Source organism: Cibotium barometz, chromosome 26 (genome assembly GCF_041138505.1).
Source record: "Cibotium barometz isolate CiBa-2024 chromosome 26, ASM4113850v1, whole genome shotgun sequence".
Classification (NCBI taxonomy): Eukaryota; Viridiplantae; Streptophyta; class Polypodiopsida; order Cyatheales; family Cibotiaceae; genus Cibotium; species Cibotium barometz.
Genome location: NC_141071.1, coordinates 21,302,333 through 21,319,209, shown reverse-complemented (window position 1 = coordinate 21,319,209; position 16,877 = coordinate 21,302,333). Strand labels below are relative to the sequence as shown.

The 16,877-nt window shown below is 41.8% G+C and overlaps 1 protein-coding gene across 3 annotated transcripts; it reads left to right on the top strand.

Annotated features, from left to right (window-relative positions):
• Positions 1-8,912: 8,912 nt before the first annotated feature.
• On the top strand, positions 8,913-14,206 carry LOC147623761 (uncharacterized). 3 transcript variants are annotated; one of them, XM_086820374.1, is made up of 5 exons: positions 8,913-9,884; positions 12,008-12,125; positions 12,225-12,613; positions 12,873-13,248; positions 13,371-14,021. In XM_086820374.1, the coding sequence occupies exons 1-5, from the start codon at positions 9,103-9,105 to the stop codon at positions 13,437-13,439; spliced, it is 1,734 nt and encodes a 577-aa protein (XP_086676500.1). In that variant the 5' UTR covers positions 8,913-9,102; the 3' UTR covers positions 13,440-14,021. The 3 variants fall into 3 exon arrangements, with proteins under 3 accessions (XP_086676500.1, XP_086676498.1, XP_086676499.1); XM_086820372.1 differs by having other exon boundaries at positions 12,873-14,206; XM_086820373.1 differs by having other exon boundaries at positions 8,914-9,884; positions 12,249-12,613; positions 12,873-14,206.
• Positions 14,207-16,877: the final 2,671 nt, after the last annotated feature.

The following is a 16,877-nucleotide window of genomic DNA, read 5'->3' as shown; positions in this document are numbered from 1 at the left end:
TTGGCAGAAGTTGGGTCCAGAACGCTACAAGTATAATCAACTCAGCTGACAACACAGCTACCCTCAAGATTCCCTAGGGCAAGGTAACAATGATCCTCTAGGATGGGGAGTGCATCGAATAAGATCCTTTGCCCGCATCAACTGCTTCCACAAAGGGTATTCTCATACCCCCCACAATAATTGGTAAGTCTTCCACTGCCCCTAAACTACCATTAGAACTCAACCCACCAAGAATATTCATTGGACTCCCGACAACTGAGAACGGTCTATAATGGTGGCAAGCCCACATCTATCCTATGGTCCACACCTATCTCATATTCTTGGAGGCGTGAAAAACTCTTGGAAAACCCACACTAACAAAAGAAAACACTTACATTTAAATATCACACGAAAAAAAGAAAACACTTACATCACACACGAAATGCTTGTTGGGTATTTCATTCCGAAAATTTATATTGGAAATAACCAATTGGAGTGCACATTTCATGTCATAGATGTAGGAGTACTCCAAGGCCAAATTATCATTGGAAAAGAGTGGATACTCACTGCTGCCAAATCAATTAGTGTGAAGAAATGGCCACCATAGAAATCAACGGCAAAAAGGCCATAGTCCTCTTGTGTCCCCAAGAGGAAATCATACACACACTCTCACTCCCCACTGCCCTTCCCCCTCATGCCCCATCCTCATCACTGACAATCTCCCATGTGACCACACCCCATGCCTCACCAAAGCCGGCGGGCACTGTCGACACCTTCCAATAATGATAATCAAGCTTCGTCCATCAACAATCCCCCTAAATGCTACATCCTCAACAACCCACACAGCAAGCACCCTGACCTCTTACCTTTATCATGACAATCAATCTTCTTACTGCTTAGAGATTTTACGATGGCTACACAAAATTATGGATCCCCAAACGGCCATCTCCGCCACCCAAGTGCAAAAAGCCAACTAGCCAACAAAAACCAACCCTAAGTCAAAGCTTCAATGTTGGCTAGTCCCCGATGTTATATGTACATTATGTGTGCTATGTTATATACACATTATGTGTGCATATACTAGGAGGCTAACCCACATTAGGCTTGTGAGCATGGAAGCATGGGAACAAGCTCTAGTGGAGCATGGGTTAGGACTAACCTTAAGGGTTAAGGTTAGGGTCAGGCATCCAAGGGTCACACATGGGAAATGGAAAGTCAAGAGTCACTTGAGGGCCCTCCTATATAATAGGGGCATGGGGTACACTCAAGGGGGCTGGGAGGCTTGGAGGCTTGGGCTTATGAGGCCAAGGCTATGTTATGCTCTCTTGTGTAGAGGTTCATATCTACTCATCTACCATTTCACACTATAGCTACATGCTATTGGATTGGAGTTATACCTCTTGATGGTATGGGACATCAAGGTAGAGGTATGATGTATTTCATTATTATTCATGTGTGCATCCCTTGGGCTCGCGGGGGTGGTTGGGTGGTTGAGTTTATGCCTGATTTATGCATGTTTATGCGTAACAATTATCTAGAGAGATCTTAGGGTTTTAACAGTGGTATCAGAGCAATCTCTATTTAATTGTTGTTGATTTTTTTTTTGTAAATTTTAATATTTACTAATAAAAATGTTATTTTGTTGATTTGTGTTTATGAATTGCACATGGATCGTTGATATGGCGATTGGAATGTGTGTTACTACAATTCAATGGTGGACGAATCGACGGTGCGGGGGAATTCCGTGAGTTTAATGCTATTTTTTTCTATTTTTTATGGTTTAAAATAAGCATTAATGGAGTTTTTTTACAAAATAACCACATATTTTATGGTGGATATTTTTGGTAGAATGGATTTCCTTAATTTTTAGAAATTTTAGGAAATTTTTCTAATTTTTAAGGAATTTTTTGAGCATTTTTATGATTAAAATGTATTTTTTAATACATTTTTGCGGGTTTTTTCCGCGAATATGCGATCAAATTTCTGTCTATTTTCTACTAAAATGCAGTAGGGGAAAGCATGTTGATGCATGAAATGCTCTCCCGTGTGCGTGGGATCCTCTCTGCCCTCTCAATTCTGATTTTTTCTTTATTTTTTTGTGTGGATTTCTCTTAAAAGGGATTTTTTATTAATGTTTAATTATGGATAAGATTAATTAAGACATAATTACAAATTAAGATATAATCAGCCTCCTCTCTAAACAGAGAAGGAGAGGGTGGAGAGGGAAGGTATTGGAGAAGGTGGAGAGGAGAGAAGAGTGAAGAGAGAATCTACTCTCTCTTCCTCCTCCATTTCTTCTACGCGCAGGCGGCGGGAGGGGGGGCTGCGCAACAGCCAGTGGAAAAAAAACACCCCCCCTTAAAAAAATCAAAACCCATATAAGCTAATAAAAGCTTATTATTTTTTTTCTCATTTTTTTAAAAATGAGTTTTTATTTAAAAAAAGATTTTGATAATATTTCAAAAAAAAGAAGCTTGAAAAAAGCCTGAAAAATAGTTAGAAATTATGGGATTTGAGGAAAAATCTCTGAAAATTTTTTGGAAATTTCTTCTTGAAACTTTTTGACTTTGTTTCTTCCAGAAAACCTTTGGCTTTCCGTTTTCTCGAAACCTTTTGGCTTTCCGAATTCTGGAAAAACTTTTGACCTTCCGTATTCTGGAAACTTTTGACCTTTCACATTCCGATTTTTTTTCATTTTCCCAAAACTTTTGGCTACCGTTGGAATTTGGAAATTTTTTGACCGTTCGTATTCTAATGCGTTCGGGGTTGATTAAAAATTTCAAAAAATTCTTAAAAATTAGTGGGAAATTAGACGGTTATTTTAAATTTCGGGAAAATGTGGGGTTGGTGTTTGGCATGTGGTGTGTCCATTCAAGCGCCTGTGACCATTCAAATTCCCTTAAAAATATATTTTTTGACCCAAAAATTTAGAAAAATCCATTAAAATTGTAAATTTTCATTGGATTTGAGAATTGTCGGGCGGAATTGAAAATTTCGTGAACGATGGGATTCTAAAAAAATTTTAGAAAATTTCTAGAAATTATTTTTAGAAATCCTAAAAATTGGTATTTTTCAAATATCAATGATATTTTGGTAAAATTAATTGCTAAATTTTTTTTGAAAAAATATAGGTTTGGAATGCCATAAGATAGGTTTGGTGGAATTCAAAATTATCATATTTTGAGGCCCTATAAAATTAGAAAAAATTAGAAAAAAATCATGATAATTTTTTTCTCGAGAATTTAATATTTTCGAGGGTTATTTAATGTGGAAATACGTTTTCTCGTGCTGGCATTAGATAGATGCGAGTTATTCGCATATTATTAATATGATTATATCTCGTATTAATGGATATTTATGTTTGGATTAATTATAAACGATGTATTGATGATTTTTTACCATTGTTTAGCCATTCTTTTTGGACATGTTCCTTAATTTCTTTTGATGGCTATAATTTGCGTTCAAAGTGTGTTTCACCTTTGACACTTTTCCATGATAATATTTTGCACTTATTTAAGTGTGGAGTGTACTTAAGCCTAAGACAAATTCTATCATGCATTAGTTGATCGGTTTGTTTTGGTGGATTTTTATTGGATGTTTTCCAAGTTTTATACGGACTCATCAGATTCTGCCTAGATCACTTGTGTCTAGGGGTTTTTTATTGAGTGCTACACACGTGTTTTGCTTGCTTACTTTGGAGTTTTGCTTGAACGACACAATGTTCATATACTCCGGATTGATGAGTTGGCCACCAATTTTAATGCTTCTTTTGGCATGATTAATGTCCATTAGATGGTATGCATTGATTTTTATGATCAACTATGGTTTTCATGGATTTAAGGAGCTTCTATGCTTTTATCCATGGTTTTATAAGGATCTTTTGATCTTTTGAATAATTACATGTGCTTTGAAGGTAGCATTTGCCTTCGTTTTTTGCACGTAATTTTGGAGTATATTTCTTGTCCTCTTGTACATATTCCAACTCGGATACCTAGTGCTTATATATCTAGGTGAGTTATTTTTCTACCCTAACTTTATTGTGTTTTGGGTAGTTATCATTAGAAAGGTGCCAATAATTCAATTTCTTTTCTAATGATGTACTCAGAAGGAGTTATTCCTTGATGTAGTCTCAAGTATATAGAGACAGGTTTAGTATGTGAAAGTCTGGATAAGGCCATCTTATTCCTTTTATACAGGATTTTATTTATATTTCCTAGACGGCATACTAGGGAGTTTCAAATCGTTAAGGTATGTATGGGTGGTATCATGGTGGTATGGGACGCTAGTGATCCCTCACATATATTAATCTTATGGGATAATTTGGGCTCAAGATTGTTGCTTTGCTTACATCACTTAGCATGTTGACCTCAACATTTAAAGACAATCTTATTTTCTAAATTCACTAGAAGTTATACTGTGGGCATTCTCTAGATAAACTTCTTTTATCTATAGCGTGCATGTTGTGATGAGGGTAATCTCATCGTCATTTTCACTTGTTGGAATCTCTTTCTTTAGAGTTCAAATAAGTTTCTCTTGTTGTGTTCGGATAAAGAAATTTGGATTTTTCCTTTGTTGGCATTTCTTTCTCTAGTTTCGTACTTTAGGTGATTTATATAGTCAACCTGATTGTTTACAGATGGACATATGTGATTTATATAGTCAACCTGATTGTTTACAGATGGACATATGTGACTCATCGAGACACTGATGACTCTCTATGTTGATATGGGTAACTCGGGACGTCGATTATTCCATATGCAGATGTGGGTATGTCGGGACGCCGATGAATCCCTGGTTTTTGCTATTATAATGCCATGTTTTCCTACTTTATTCCGAATGGTTTACAACGAGGAAGTTACTTTGAATGTGAATTGCTCTGATCATCCGCAGTCTGTTGGGCAAATAGAGCGTATGAATCAGATTATAGTGTATATGCTTCATGCATATGTCTCTAGAAAATCATCATATTGGAAAAAATATTTTCCAATGATGGAATTTACCTATAACAGTTTTAAATATACGGCTATTGGTTTTAGTCCGTGCATACTTATGTATGGGTATTAATCCAGGGCACCTATTGATGTCGGTCTTAAGGACATCGAGCTTGATGCATCGAGGGATTTCTTGCATGATATACAGGAAATGCTGACCGAAGCTCAGGATTCTATCAGGAGTGCTCAAGATAGGACACGGTTTTATGCTGATAGGGGACGGTCATCTCGGTCTTTTGAACCAGGAGCGTTGGTTTATTTTAATGTTCCTAAAGATTTTCAGACTTTGTCAATGGGAAAATGCTCTAAATTATCTCCTAAATATTGTGGTCCATTTTCGAGTTATACATCGGATTGGCACAATTGCGTTTGAACTTAAAACTACCTCCACATGTTAGAGTTCATCTAGTCTTTCATATCAATAGATTGAAAGGAAAACTGGGAGGTGAGGATAACACAGTTACTCCTCAAGAACTCGTTGAAGTCGAAGAATTATCCTATGTTCCATATATACTTGATAAGGTACTTGAATTCAGGGAAAGAAAACTTTGTAGTTGACTAATCCTTGAGGTTAAATTTAGATGAAAAGATAGGGAAATAGAGGATTCGACTTGGGAGTCGGTTGAGATTGTTCAGCGCAATTCTTCTTCTTTTCATTGCAAGAGTGCAATGTTTTGAGAGAGGGGAATTATGTTATATATACATTATGTGTGCTATGTTATATACACATTATGTGTGCATATACTAGGAGGCTAACCCACATTAGGCTTGTGAGCATGGGAGTATGGTAACAAGCTCTAGTGGAGCATGGGTTAGGACTAACCTTAAGGGTTAAGGTTAGGGTCAGGCATCCAAGGGTCACACATGGGAAATGGAAAGTCAAGAGTCACTTGAGGGCCCTCCTATATAATAGGGGCATGAGGCACACTCAAGGGGGCTGGGAGCCTTGGAGGCTTGGGCTTATGAGGCCAAGGCTATGTTATGCTCTCTTGTGTAGAGGTTCATATCTACTCATCTACCATTTCACACTATAGCTACATGCTATTGGATTGGAGTTATACCTCTTGATGGTGTGGGACATCAAGGTAGAGGTATGATGTATTTCATTATTATTCATGTGTGCATCCCTTGGGCTCGGGGGTGGTTGGGTGGTTGAGTTTATGCCTAATTTATGCATGTTTCTACATAACAATTATCTAGAGAGATCTTAGGGTTTTAATACCCGACCACCTGTTACGTGCACAAGGCCACCACTACGAAGGCAACACTTGCCTTTGGCTACCCAAGCATGCCACTTGTGCTCATCCACCACAACAACTCCCCAAGAAGCTACAAAAAAAGGTCCCACGGCCTACCAATGAACTCAAAGCTTAAGGCTTCCATGAAGGCACCACACACCTGTGGCTCCCTAAGCCACAATCAAAATTCTCTCCTCATCGTTTGACAACCTACTCCTCACACAATGAAGCCAACAACACTGGGTGCCTACCGAGCGATGAACTCAAAGCTCAAGGCTTCCATGAAGGCAACACACACCTATATCTCCTCAAGCCACAATCAAAAGTCTATCCTTATCTTCGACAACCCACTCCTCACTCAAAGCCTCATCAACAAAAACCCACAAAGCTCAAGGCTTCCATGAAGGCACCACACACCTGTGGCTCCCTAAGCCACAATCAAAATTCTCTCCTCATCGTTTGACAACCTACTCCTCACACAATGAAGCCAACAACACTGGGTGCCTACCGATGAACTCAAAGCTCAAGGCTTCCATGAAAGCAACACACACCTATACCTCCTCAAGCCACAATCAAAAGTCTATCCTTATCTTCGACAACCCACTCCTCACTCAAAGCCTCATCAACAAAAACCCACAAAGCCTCGACCACCACCACGGACTTTCATCGCTTGGCAACAATGGGTGTCCAAACATCTCTTAGACACCCAAGGCTTCTATGATGGCAACTCTATCATTTGACTTCCATGGCAAAACCCTCAGCTGTTCGCCCAAACCACCCCAACCAAGCCGGTACCTGTCTAATTGACGAAGAAGGTTTGGCGACCAACGAGCAAGCAAGTCACCTCTTCCTCAACTAAATCCTACGGACTTGCCCACACCAACCCATGGGCACCCAACAGCTCAATTCGCCCCTCTTTCCCCAGACAGATGCTCGTCCATGATGCTCCACCCCGTCCCTCAACTTTGTCACCAGGGGCGGTGCTACAAATGGCAAAGCTTATCCAACCACTCAAAGATACACTCAAAGGTAAGCTCACAAATCTCGCCAAATGGGCCACTCAATACAAAACCCTCTTTAGGGGTGCTGACCAATAAACACATGTATGTCCTCACCTACATGAGGACCCAAAAAAAAGTCTCTAGGTGATTAGGACCACGGGCACACCTTTTGCCCTCGCCCATGCACAACACTTGGAATTCTCACTGGGCTCTATCTTATGCTACACACCGCACAAACCTTTATTGTCGACAACCGTCCAGGTACATCTTTGGATGAGGGGGCCATGGTGGCTGCAAGCCTGGTTAATGGTACAACCCATCGCTTGGATCTTCTTAATCACCCTCGCTTCACTTGAATAAGTGTGCTTCATGCCTAATTCATCCTATCCCTAACTTCTTCTTTGGCTCAAAACCTATGGATCCTTGCCATCAACTACCACCCCTATCAACATAGGATCCCAGAGCTTCAATGACAGAAGAAGACAACCCACAAAAAGAAAAAGAGAGAACACCACAACCTAATGAATCAACCTCCACAGGAGCCAAGATACCCATCATGGTGTCTTAACAAAGATGCTAGAGCTTCCTTAATATCACTATCGACATACAACATTTTAGAGCGCAAGCAGTTTCCATGGGCGTTGTCTCCTTGTCCCTCCGGAATTCTCTCCTCGCCACTTACTTACTAACACCATTGTTTTACTAACCACTCCTTCATAATACCACCTACAACTTGGATACTGGTCATTAAGTATTCCGTGCTAGTCTACTCATTCAAGTACTCTGACTCCTTTAATGAGGATGTCTTGTCGATTAGAAAAACACCAAAAATAAAATAAAGAGTACTATTGAGCACATACAAAAACGCGAATTCATAAGAGCCCATTAGACTAGCGGGATACTTAATTTCTAGTACTCCACTAACTTCTTTCCATCTTACTAACTTTCCCACCCCCTCTCATTTCCGGAGAGAGAGGAGAACCAACCAAGTGTGACACTTTCCAATGTGTCTCGACAAACTCTCATCGATCACGAGGATGCGATTGAGTTTAGGAAGGGAAGTATGTTAACCACATATTAACACATTCCTATGACAATTATGTCTGCACAGTTATGTAATGGGCACTGACACTATATTATAAATCTTGTCATTTGATGAAGGAAACGCCCTAAAGACGCTCCAAGTATTGAGTTTCGAAGGACAAACAAGAGGATCTTGTGGTCAGTTGGCCAAACCATAGAGAAAAGTCTTGTAACTATGTTTTGAGCGCCTCGAGTCACTTACTCCCGGGCGGCCTAATGGGAAAAGACTTGAAACTATAAAAGCCAATTTCTCTTGTTTGTAAAACGGATTCTCCCATTTGTGCAATAGAAGTGGAGTGTTCTCTCTCTCCCTTTCTCTTGCAACTCTAATCTAGCATGTGTAGTGTGCTTAGGGTTAGAGTTTGGGAATGATTAGTGCTAATCACTTGTTCTCTCATGCTTCGCTCTTGCTTCCTCTCTCCTTCTTGCTTGAGTGATTAGGCTACTTACGCGATTGTCTTCCACGGGGATCCCACACGATCTTCGCAGGAGAAGTTGCATCACCTGTTGGATTAGAACAACCGTCTCGAGGTGACAACATACGATGGTGACGAGCGGCTATAGTAAAGCTCTTGAGCATTGCTTGAGCTCTACAAATAGACAACTTCCCATAGTACGTTAGGGTAGGATTTCCTTAACAAAAACAGATTAAAACTCACCCATGAGCCAATCTTCACACCTCGACACGAGAGAAAGGGATCCTGTCCGCGGGCTTGTATGAAAGGTTCACACACATTTAGTATGTGACGTACGTTGTGGTGGTGGCAGGCTTAAGGGAAGGTTTAAGCTGCTTCGCGAAGAGCGCGAGCGATGTCGATGCTTCAGAATGCTGCCACGGTTCGTTCAGCCTTGCGTTTACTTAGAAACTTCCCTGCTTCTCCTGCCGCTTCAACTGACGCCATCATCCGCCAATCATTCTGTGATGGGGGGGGCGCCGGGTTGCGGCTCCTTGCAACGCAGTGCCAGTATGCTTTTGGTGCAGCCCTCGATGTCAACAGGGAGGCTTCTCTCTGTGGCTTTTCTCCACACAAACCTCTTCACCTTCAGCTCGCCAGGGCGGCTTGTGAGCCCCAGCATCAAAGGTTCAGCAGCAGTGCAGAAGCAGTGGCTTTATATCCTCCAAGAGGGCAGGGTCGGGAGATGATTTCTCAAATAAACTCACCAGCCGGGTTCCCCGAAAGGCTGAATCAGCTCGAGAAGATCATAGAACAACACAGTCAGTATCTGGCTTCCTTATCTGCACAATTGGAAAATCACAAACAGTTGTTTGCCTCCATCCTTGAGGACATTAAGCTTCTGAAATCATACCCTGGAAGCAGAGTTTTGAAGGTTCCCCCTTCTTCCCATAATGAGGCTATTTCGGACAGTTCAAAAAGCGAACAGAACGTGTCTGCAGACAACCTTGCACAGAACGTCCAACCCCCACCTTGTTGGCCTGAGTGGACATCATTTCTGCATCACCTGACAGGCCTTCCTTTCTTCAAGGAGGTGTTACAAGGACCAAGAGTGGAAGAGTCTGTCACACTCGATGATCCCACAACCCTCAAGCGGACACTTTCCAAGTTTTCTCAAGCTTATGACACCATCTTTGAGTAAGCCCTTTACAGTCTTACTTATGTATGTGTGTGCGTGTGGTTGTGTCTGTGTGCGGCACATATGAATGCATGCATACACACATTCATGTGGTATGTATGTATGTCTAAATTGACCACACAAGGTAGCTTTTTGTCACGATACCTACCAGTAGATTTGACAATTCTGAGTCCCCCAAATGAGCTACCTTAGTCCCAAACCCACGCTTGACTACTCGTCACCCTGTTTATGTGCAACCTACGCAATTTAATAGGTCACTAGCCTATTCAGAATTATTAACTACTCTCCGACTACCTGTAATAAGGGTCTAGCAACTCTGATCTGGGAATAGGTTTTGCGTGTGATACTTGTCTATACTGATAGTTTCATAGTGAATGCGATGGGAGTGGAGCTATGCACATGACATCTTGAGTACCGACCAGTCTATTGAGCTAAGCTAATCATGAGAAAGAGTCTCCCAACAGAGGGGTGCCATGTCCTGTGTGTATCTACCGCTCAAAATGTGAGATAAGTCAACCATCTGACACTATTATATGGCAGCTCCATGGTCAACTGGTTAATCTACAGACTCCTACTGGTTTGATGCACCGGTTGCAGCACTTTGGTTGAGTGATTATATGTGGGCTTAACACTTACGTGTGTACTCATATCAACTTTCCTGTACTATTGTTTGTTGGAAATTGTCCGATCTATGATTTGTTGGTGAGTCAAGACTCAATCTGCTGCAATTAACTACAAAGAGGATGTCACTGTGAAAGGCGGGCTTTGTCCCTTGTGTGATATCGGCTCTCTTCTCCTTGTCTCTACTTCTCTTTGTCATTATTGCACATGTGGTTAGCATTAATCTTTGTAGCTTAGCATTAATATCATTAAGCACCTTCCGCATAGTAAGCATGGTTACATAGGGAATTTGCTCTTAAAGTTGGTGGGTGAGACATTTAGTGCTAGGCTATGAGTCCAGGACTGGAGAAGCTCTCCCTTGAACTAAGCTAACGACTCACTTGTATAGACGGTGCACCTATAACTTAGTGCCTAAAATAGGTAAAGCCTCTAAACCCCTAATAGATGTCATATGCATGCCCGTGCCAGCAAAATCCCTGTTTAGGACGATAGAGAAGGCTCAGCATTAAGCATCATCATCAACATCATCATCAGCATCATCATTATCATCAACATCAGTGTCATCATCAGCATAAGCATTAAGAAGGGCCCATACGGGTGAAAGGTCCTCTCGTCAGATCTTGAGGATGTTGGAGTAGAACAGCTCTCATACAATTCAGAGAGTATGCCAGCCAGTCGATAAGTATGCAGTCGGGCCTGTTCGAACTCCACCCTGATAAGCAGTTGGTGGCAATCCAACTAGGAACCTTGGTTCCAATAAGCACGGTGCTCCGCTCATGCTTCCTTCGGCTCCCCTTCCTTCTATCTCTACCTAGTCGGCAGCCATAACAGCTCTCAGAAAGTCGGCAGCCAGCAGAGGACCTAAGCAAGCAGGCGGCCAGGCACCAATGTGAAGGCCAGCAGTGTGGCCAAGCATTGAAGTCAGCCAGCGTTTAATACAGCATTTTATGAATATTTTGTCCAAGAACTGGCCGACAGCAGGGATGTGGACAACCAGCACCTCATGAGCATAAGAAGCTTAGGGCTTTGGATCAGTATAGCAAGGCTTCTGTGCATGCAACAATAGATGCCTAATCCAAGCCCATGGGTTAGCCTAACCTAGGGTTAGACCTGCCAACCCCTCTTGTCTCGAAATGTAACCTTTAGCGTCTCATTTACCTTTTGAAGAAGAGGCTAGTGGTTGACTGATATCCCCATATCGGGCCATGCACAGGGAAGGTGGAGTTTCTCTTAGGACACTGTGTCCTTCAATTGTGGGCCTTGAAAGCACCAAGACAGCTCTGGATGGACCCCAAAGCTGCACCGCATTTCACTATTGGCTGGTGGTTACCATACAGTGACCACAGAGGACTTCCAGGTTCAAGAGGTGGTCTGTAGATGGCAGGTTGCAGGTCTATGAATTAATATACTATTCTGAAAGCTTAAAAAAGCTACTGTTTTCTTTACCTTAAGGGAATGGTGTGGTTGTGGAGTTAAAAATAGTAACTTCTTGGTATTGCAGCTCTTTATCACTTGAGCATTTACGAGTTCTTGCTAAATATGGATGCCCAAATGATGACCGGCGAACAGTTGCATCTGGGAAGAGGCTTCGAAATCACCTTAAGATGGAAGAAAAGAGTGTAGGTATTGCATGTTTCTATCATGGTATCCAGTTGAAAGCTGAGTTATGTGGGAAGTTTTGAGTTTCTTTGCGTGTTCGTGTTTGCAATTGTTTTCAGATCTGCGAGCCTTGTGTGTTGCAGAGCACTTGTGGAAGCGCTTTTATACAGCCTGCTAATGTTAACCTGAAACTGTCGGACGTCATGCGGCTGATTTATACCATGGTTGAGGTTTCTTCCTCCAAAAAGGGTGAAACGCCTGATAACGTGAAACTGTCAGTAATGTATCTCTTAAAAGAGATAACCAACCTCACTTCTAAGCATGAGAATGGTGACAATTCACGTCCAGAGACCGGTCTAGATACATCCTCGTGGGACAAAGATTCAAAATTGCAGAGGTCAAGTAGTGAAAGAACTCAGAATGTGGAAGCCTGGAAGGAAGAAGAAGATCCAGACTCTTCATGTGATATTGAAGCTCTGTCACAATCTGATAAGTGGAGATGTCCCAGGTTTGTGCCAGCGGACAGTGCCCATGCAGTTCATGCGCTAGATGTTTCCTTACTTCATGTTTCTAATGGCTTCTTCTTTACTTTTAGCGTCTTTACAGGTAGACCCCCTGCCAGTGGAGAGGGGAGATCTCTCCACTCGTTTAGCGTGGGCGGGGGAGCTTTCCTCTCCTGCCATGTGATGCATGCGGGATTTGACTGCAAAGACCCTTAATTGTTGTTTCTGACGAGAATTTTTGAACATTTTGAGTACAATTTGCAGGTGCTCTTGTATGAACCTCCAAAGCAAGAGCAAATGTGTGGAATGCAGCTTTCCAGGATCCAAAAATAGTGCATCAGACACTGACAGTGCGATGCAAAAGAGCAGTGATGTATCAGCACCTAGCATGGATGTGAAACTCCGCGCTTCACTCAAAGTGAGGCAAGCCAGGGAAAAGGTCTCATTAGCCTGTAATAAGGATGTCGAACTGCCCATTTTGAGTAATGAGAGGCAAGGTGGGGCGAAGAAAGAAATCTTGAAAGAGGGATTGGTTGAAGTGAAAACAAAGTCGGTAGCAGGACAGGTTCGAGGGGAGGCGCAAATGGCCACCTTCATGAAAGAGGATGAAAGCAAACCTGGCAGTGACGGGCTTGAAGATGTAAGTGATGTAGATGAGCATTCCAATATTTTTGATTATATCCTTGATGCTGACGATCCGAGTTCTCCATCACAAACTCAACAAGGCATTAACAAGAAATGCTCTCTTTCTGACCTGGTCAGGCAGAACATGAAAGCTTTTGTTTCGCCTCGAAGGGAACGAGAACAGGGAGGTGCCACTGGCACAGATGATAATGGGAGAAAAGAAGGAAGAACCCACAGAGGCAAAGGATATGGGGAGGAGCTTGATTCAAGATCAAGGCACAGGTCTCATAGAGACGAGCGAGATGACTCGGATATGGAAGCAGAGTGTGAAGACATAGTACGGCAGAGATCAGGTCGAGGACGTACTAGTTTTAGCTCAAGCATGGTGGGCAAGCACAGTGAATCCCACAGTCACAGAGCAGGTCTAGGTGGAAGAGGTTCCTCAGGAAGTAATTATGGTAATGACAGACCAAGATACAATGAGCGCTGGACTGATGGCAGGCCTCACCGCAGCAGAAGAGGGTATTCAGAAGATGAGTCGGAGGAGAGTGGCTCAAGGTTTGAACAACGTGGAGGCTTTGGAAGAGAAAGGGGAAGGGAAGGCAGGTCTAGGTACTGACCTGTTGCATTCTCGACTCCAGTCACAGCATATGACCTATAGTGCTCTCCTAAGTGATTTTTTGGTAAGCACAAAGAAGAATGTCTGCAAGTGTACTTATTTACCTGATGTGGAAGAGTCATTTTTGTGTGTGATAAGTTCCACTCATAACCTTGAGGGGCTTCGTATGTTTTTGGTGTTTGTATGGTATGCTTGCTTTTCTCTTTCATGCAATCGGTTCAGGGCAATCATGAAAATTGCCAATCTTATCTCAGTGCATACATAGGGTGGATCTGGAAGCCTAACATGCGTCCTCTGTCTGTAATAAAAATTGTTGAAATGTTAAATGCCTAAAGGGTTGCATTTTTGAGAAAAATGTGCATGGATGCATATAATAAATAATGGTTCTGTTTCATATCGGAAGTAGAGCTCTTCTTTCAATCCCTAATCAAGTGGTTGTTTTAGAGTCGATTATCGAGTACTTAGTTGTTTTCTAATTAGAGTTAAAGCAAGGTGATCAGCTTCTTGCTATTTGGGCAAAAAAGGAATGTTTGCCTACAAAAACAAGGTGATTCCTGCTAATTTGGGCAAAAAGCAAGTACTTCCATCAAAAGCAAAGGTGATTTGACGAAAAACAAGGTCATTAGCCTACTTCCCATAAAAAGCAAGGTGTTTGATTTCTTGGACAAAAAACAAGGTAATTAGCTCTGCAAATTGCTTGCTTCAAACATTAAGATTCATCGATGTTCTTTTAATTTAAAAGTACTATCGCGAAGCTCCTAGCTTGATGCTATGAGTCTTTGCAGAGCACAAGACACAATAAACTGAAAAAGTAAAATAGGGTAGTTTATTCAATAATTAATTTGTTGGGATGATGGATTTTTTGGGATCAACGAAGCGAAGGTTTTTCAAACCTTAATTGGGCGTAGGTTTTGAAACGGTTTCTTTCAATCTCGTCTCCCCTCTCTCCTTCATCTCTCTCTTTATTCGCTCTTTGAGCCTTGCCTTGCACCTTCCGAGCTATCGTTGTCCACCCTCTCTCATCGCGTGGAGCTTGCTTTTGGTACGTGGTCTAATACAAACTATTAATGTTCTAATCATGCATTTAATTTGCAACTGCACGGAGCAGAATGCTTAATGCCTATTGCAGGTTATCAATGCGTTAATTAGTTTTTTTCAACTCTGGTCTTACGTTTATGGTTCGTTACAAATATGTGAGCAGAAAGACGGCCTTCATCTCATCATCGTCCGAGGACTACTTTTCTTGGTCCACAGAGAGAAGGCTTGTTACTGATAAGCAAACAAAATTACATCACTAGAATTAATGAAATAAAGCTCAAGCCATTGAGAATTCGTATCAAGTTTTGTAGGGTCCCATGATCTCTCTTCTTCTTGCCAGTGCGAGACAATTAAAGGGAATTCGAGACAATTAAAGGGAATTGGGGACAGAGCCAGGGAGATACAACGCACGCCACACAAGTACAACTTTAAATCCATAGGAATTTTCTTCATGATTTTTGAAAAATATTTATGGAAGCAGAAGCAGAAGCAGATCTCTCAAAGCTGTAGCCTTTGAATTTCCTCATGGTTTTAATATATATTTATATATATATATATATATTTATGGAAGCAGATTTCTCAAAGCTGTAGCCTTTGGGATACAAGAATTTTGTGAGATCGCAGAGGCATCAGAAGAGAGATAGAGAACCAACATAGGGGTCAATACATCTGATAATCCAGTATGCCTATTACCGCGTGCCGCGGTGACTTGATTATACTAATGCTGCAGCGCCATATGGAAGAGAGAGCGCCCAGCGCAAAACTGCTCCCGACGAAGAATTTTCTGATAAGTTGGACTTCTAGCCCCTCCCTCTGCCCCTCTGCGCTCCCCTCCGGGCGTTTCCTCTGTGTTTGCAGGTGATGATCTTAACCTCGCAGAGCCGTTCTCTCTCTCTCTCTCTCTCGCGTTTTTGACCTGCCTGCAAATCGTTGAGCTCTCTCTCTCGTTTTTCCCTGTAGGCCTGCATGGTTCTCTTTCTGGCTCAGCAGGGTTCTCTCAGGCTCTCTATCGATGGGCGTCTAGATAGACATGGTAGAGAGGAGTCCCGTTACCCTGGTTCTCTCACGAGAGAGGGAGAGGGAGAGGGAGAGGGAGAGGGAGGGGGACGGGGACGGGGAGAGCGATAGCTACTCTTCTCCTGCAGAAATCGAGAGAGAGGGGATTGCGCAGCAATTGTCAAAGTTGCAAAAGATTCTCATGCTTGCAAAACAACGTGAACCTTTGAGAGGGGGGGGGGGGGGGGGCGGCGGCGCTAACACCCTGAATTTTGATTTTGGTATAACGCTGGGGAGCCTTATACCAAACATTTTGTATATATGATTTTTCTAATTGTGCAGACTTTTTTAAGAAAGAAATTAATAGCCAAAAATGCGTCAGTTGAATGAAAAAGAAATCAAAATTCTGCAACATGCGGGCATGCGCCTGTTGCATACAACCTGCAAGAAGCATATTTGCAGAGATGAAATCAGAGAAAGAGACCAACCATGTGGAAGAAGGAAAAAAAAACTTGTTATTGTAGAAAGAAGACTATTTGAGTGCTAGTCTGTCCCCAAGCGACCACAACTGCCAGCTGCAGAGCAGCCCGACAGACGAGCAACAAAAAACAGAAGAAACAATCCGATAAAAAAACTAAGGTTTAGAGACACTTGTCCATTTTCCATGCAATCTGCGATTCTGCAGTATTATTTAATTTCAAGAAAACGTTTGGGGTGCTTATTTTGTTGTCTGTGATTATTTGTTTCTAAAAAACCACTAATTCAAAAGTGCAATGGGGGTAGCATGTGATTATTTGTTTCTAAAAAACCACTAATTCAAAAGTGCAATGGGGGTAGCATCTTTCTACAGAAACAAACCATACTTAAGTTACTCTCCAACATGCGCGCATGAGCCTAGAAGAAAAAGAACAAAAAACTTTAAACATGAGATGGCAGAAGCGCATATGAAGGAAAAATTTACATGCATATGTAGAATAAATCAATAATTTTTT

Bases quoted from the DNA above. Each gene is read 5' to 3' on its own strand.
- LOC147623761 (XM_086820372.1), top strand. From the start codon at position 9,103: ATGTCGATGCTTCAGAATGCTGCCACGGTTCGTTCAGCCTTGCGTTTA. The intron at 12,126-12,224 runs GTAGGTATTGCA...AATTGTTTTCAG, and splicing joins TTAAGATGGAAGAAAAGAGT to ATCTGCGAGCCTTGTGTGTT. The intron at 12,614-12,872 runs GTTTGTGCCAGC...TACAATTTGCAG, and splicing joins GATAAGTGGAGATGTCCCAG to GTGCTCTTGTATGAACCTCC.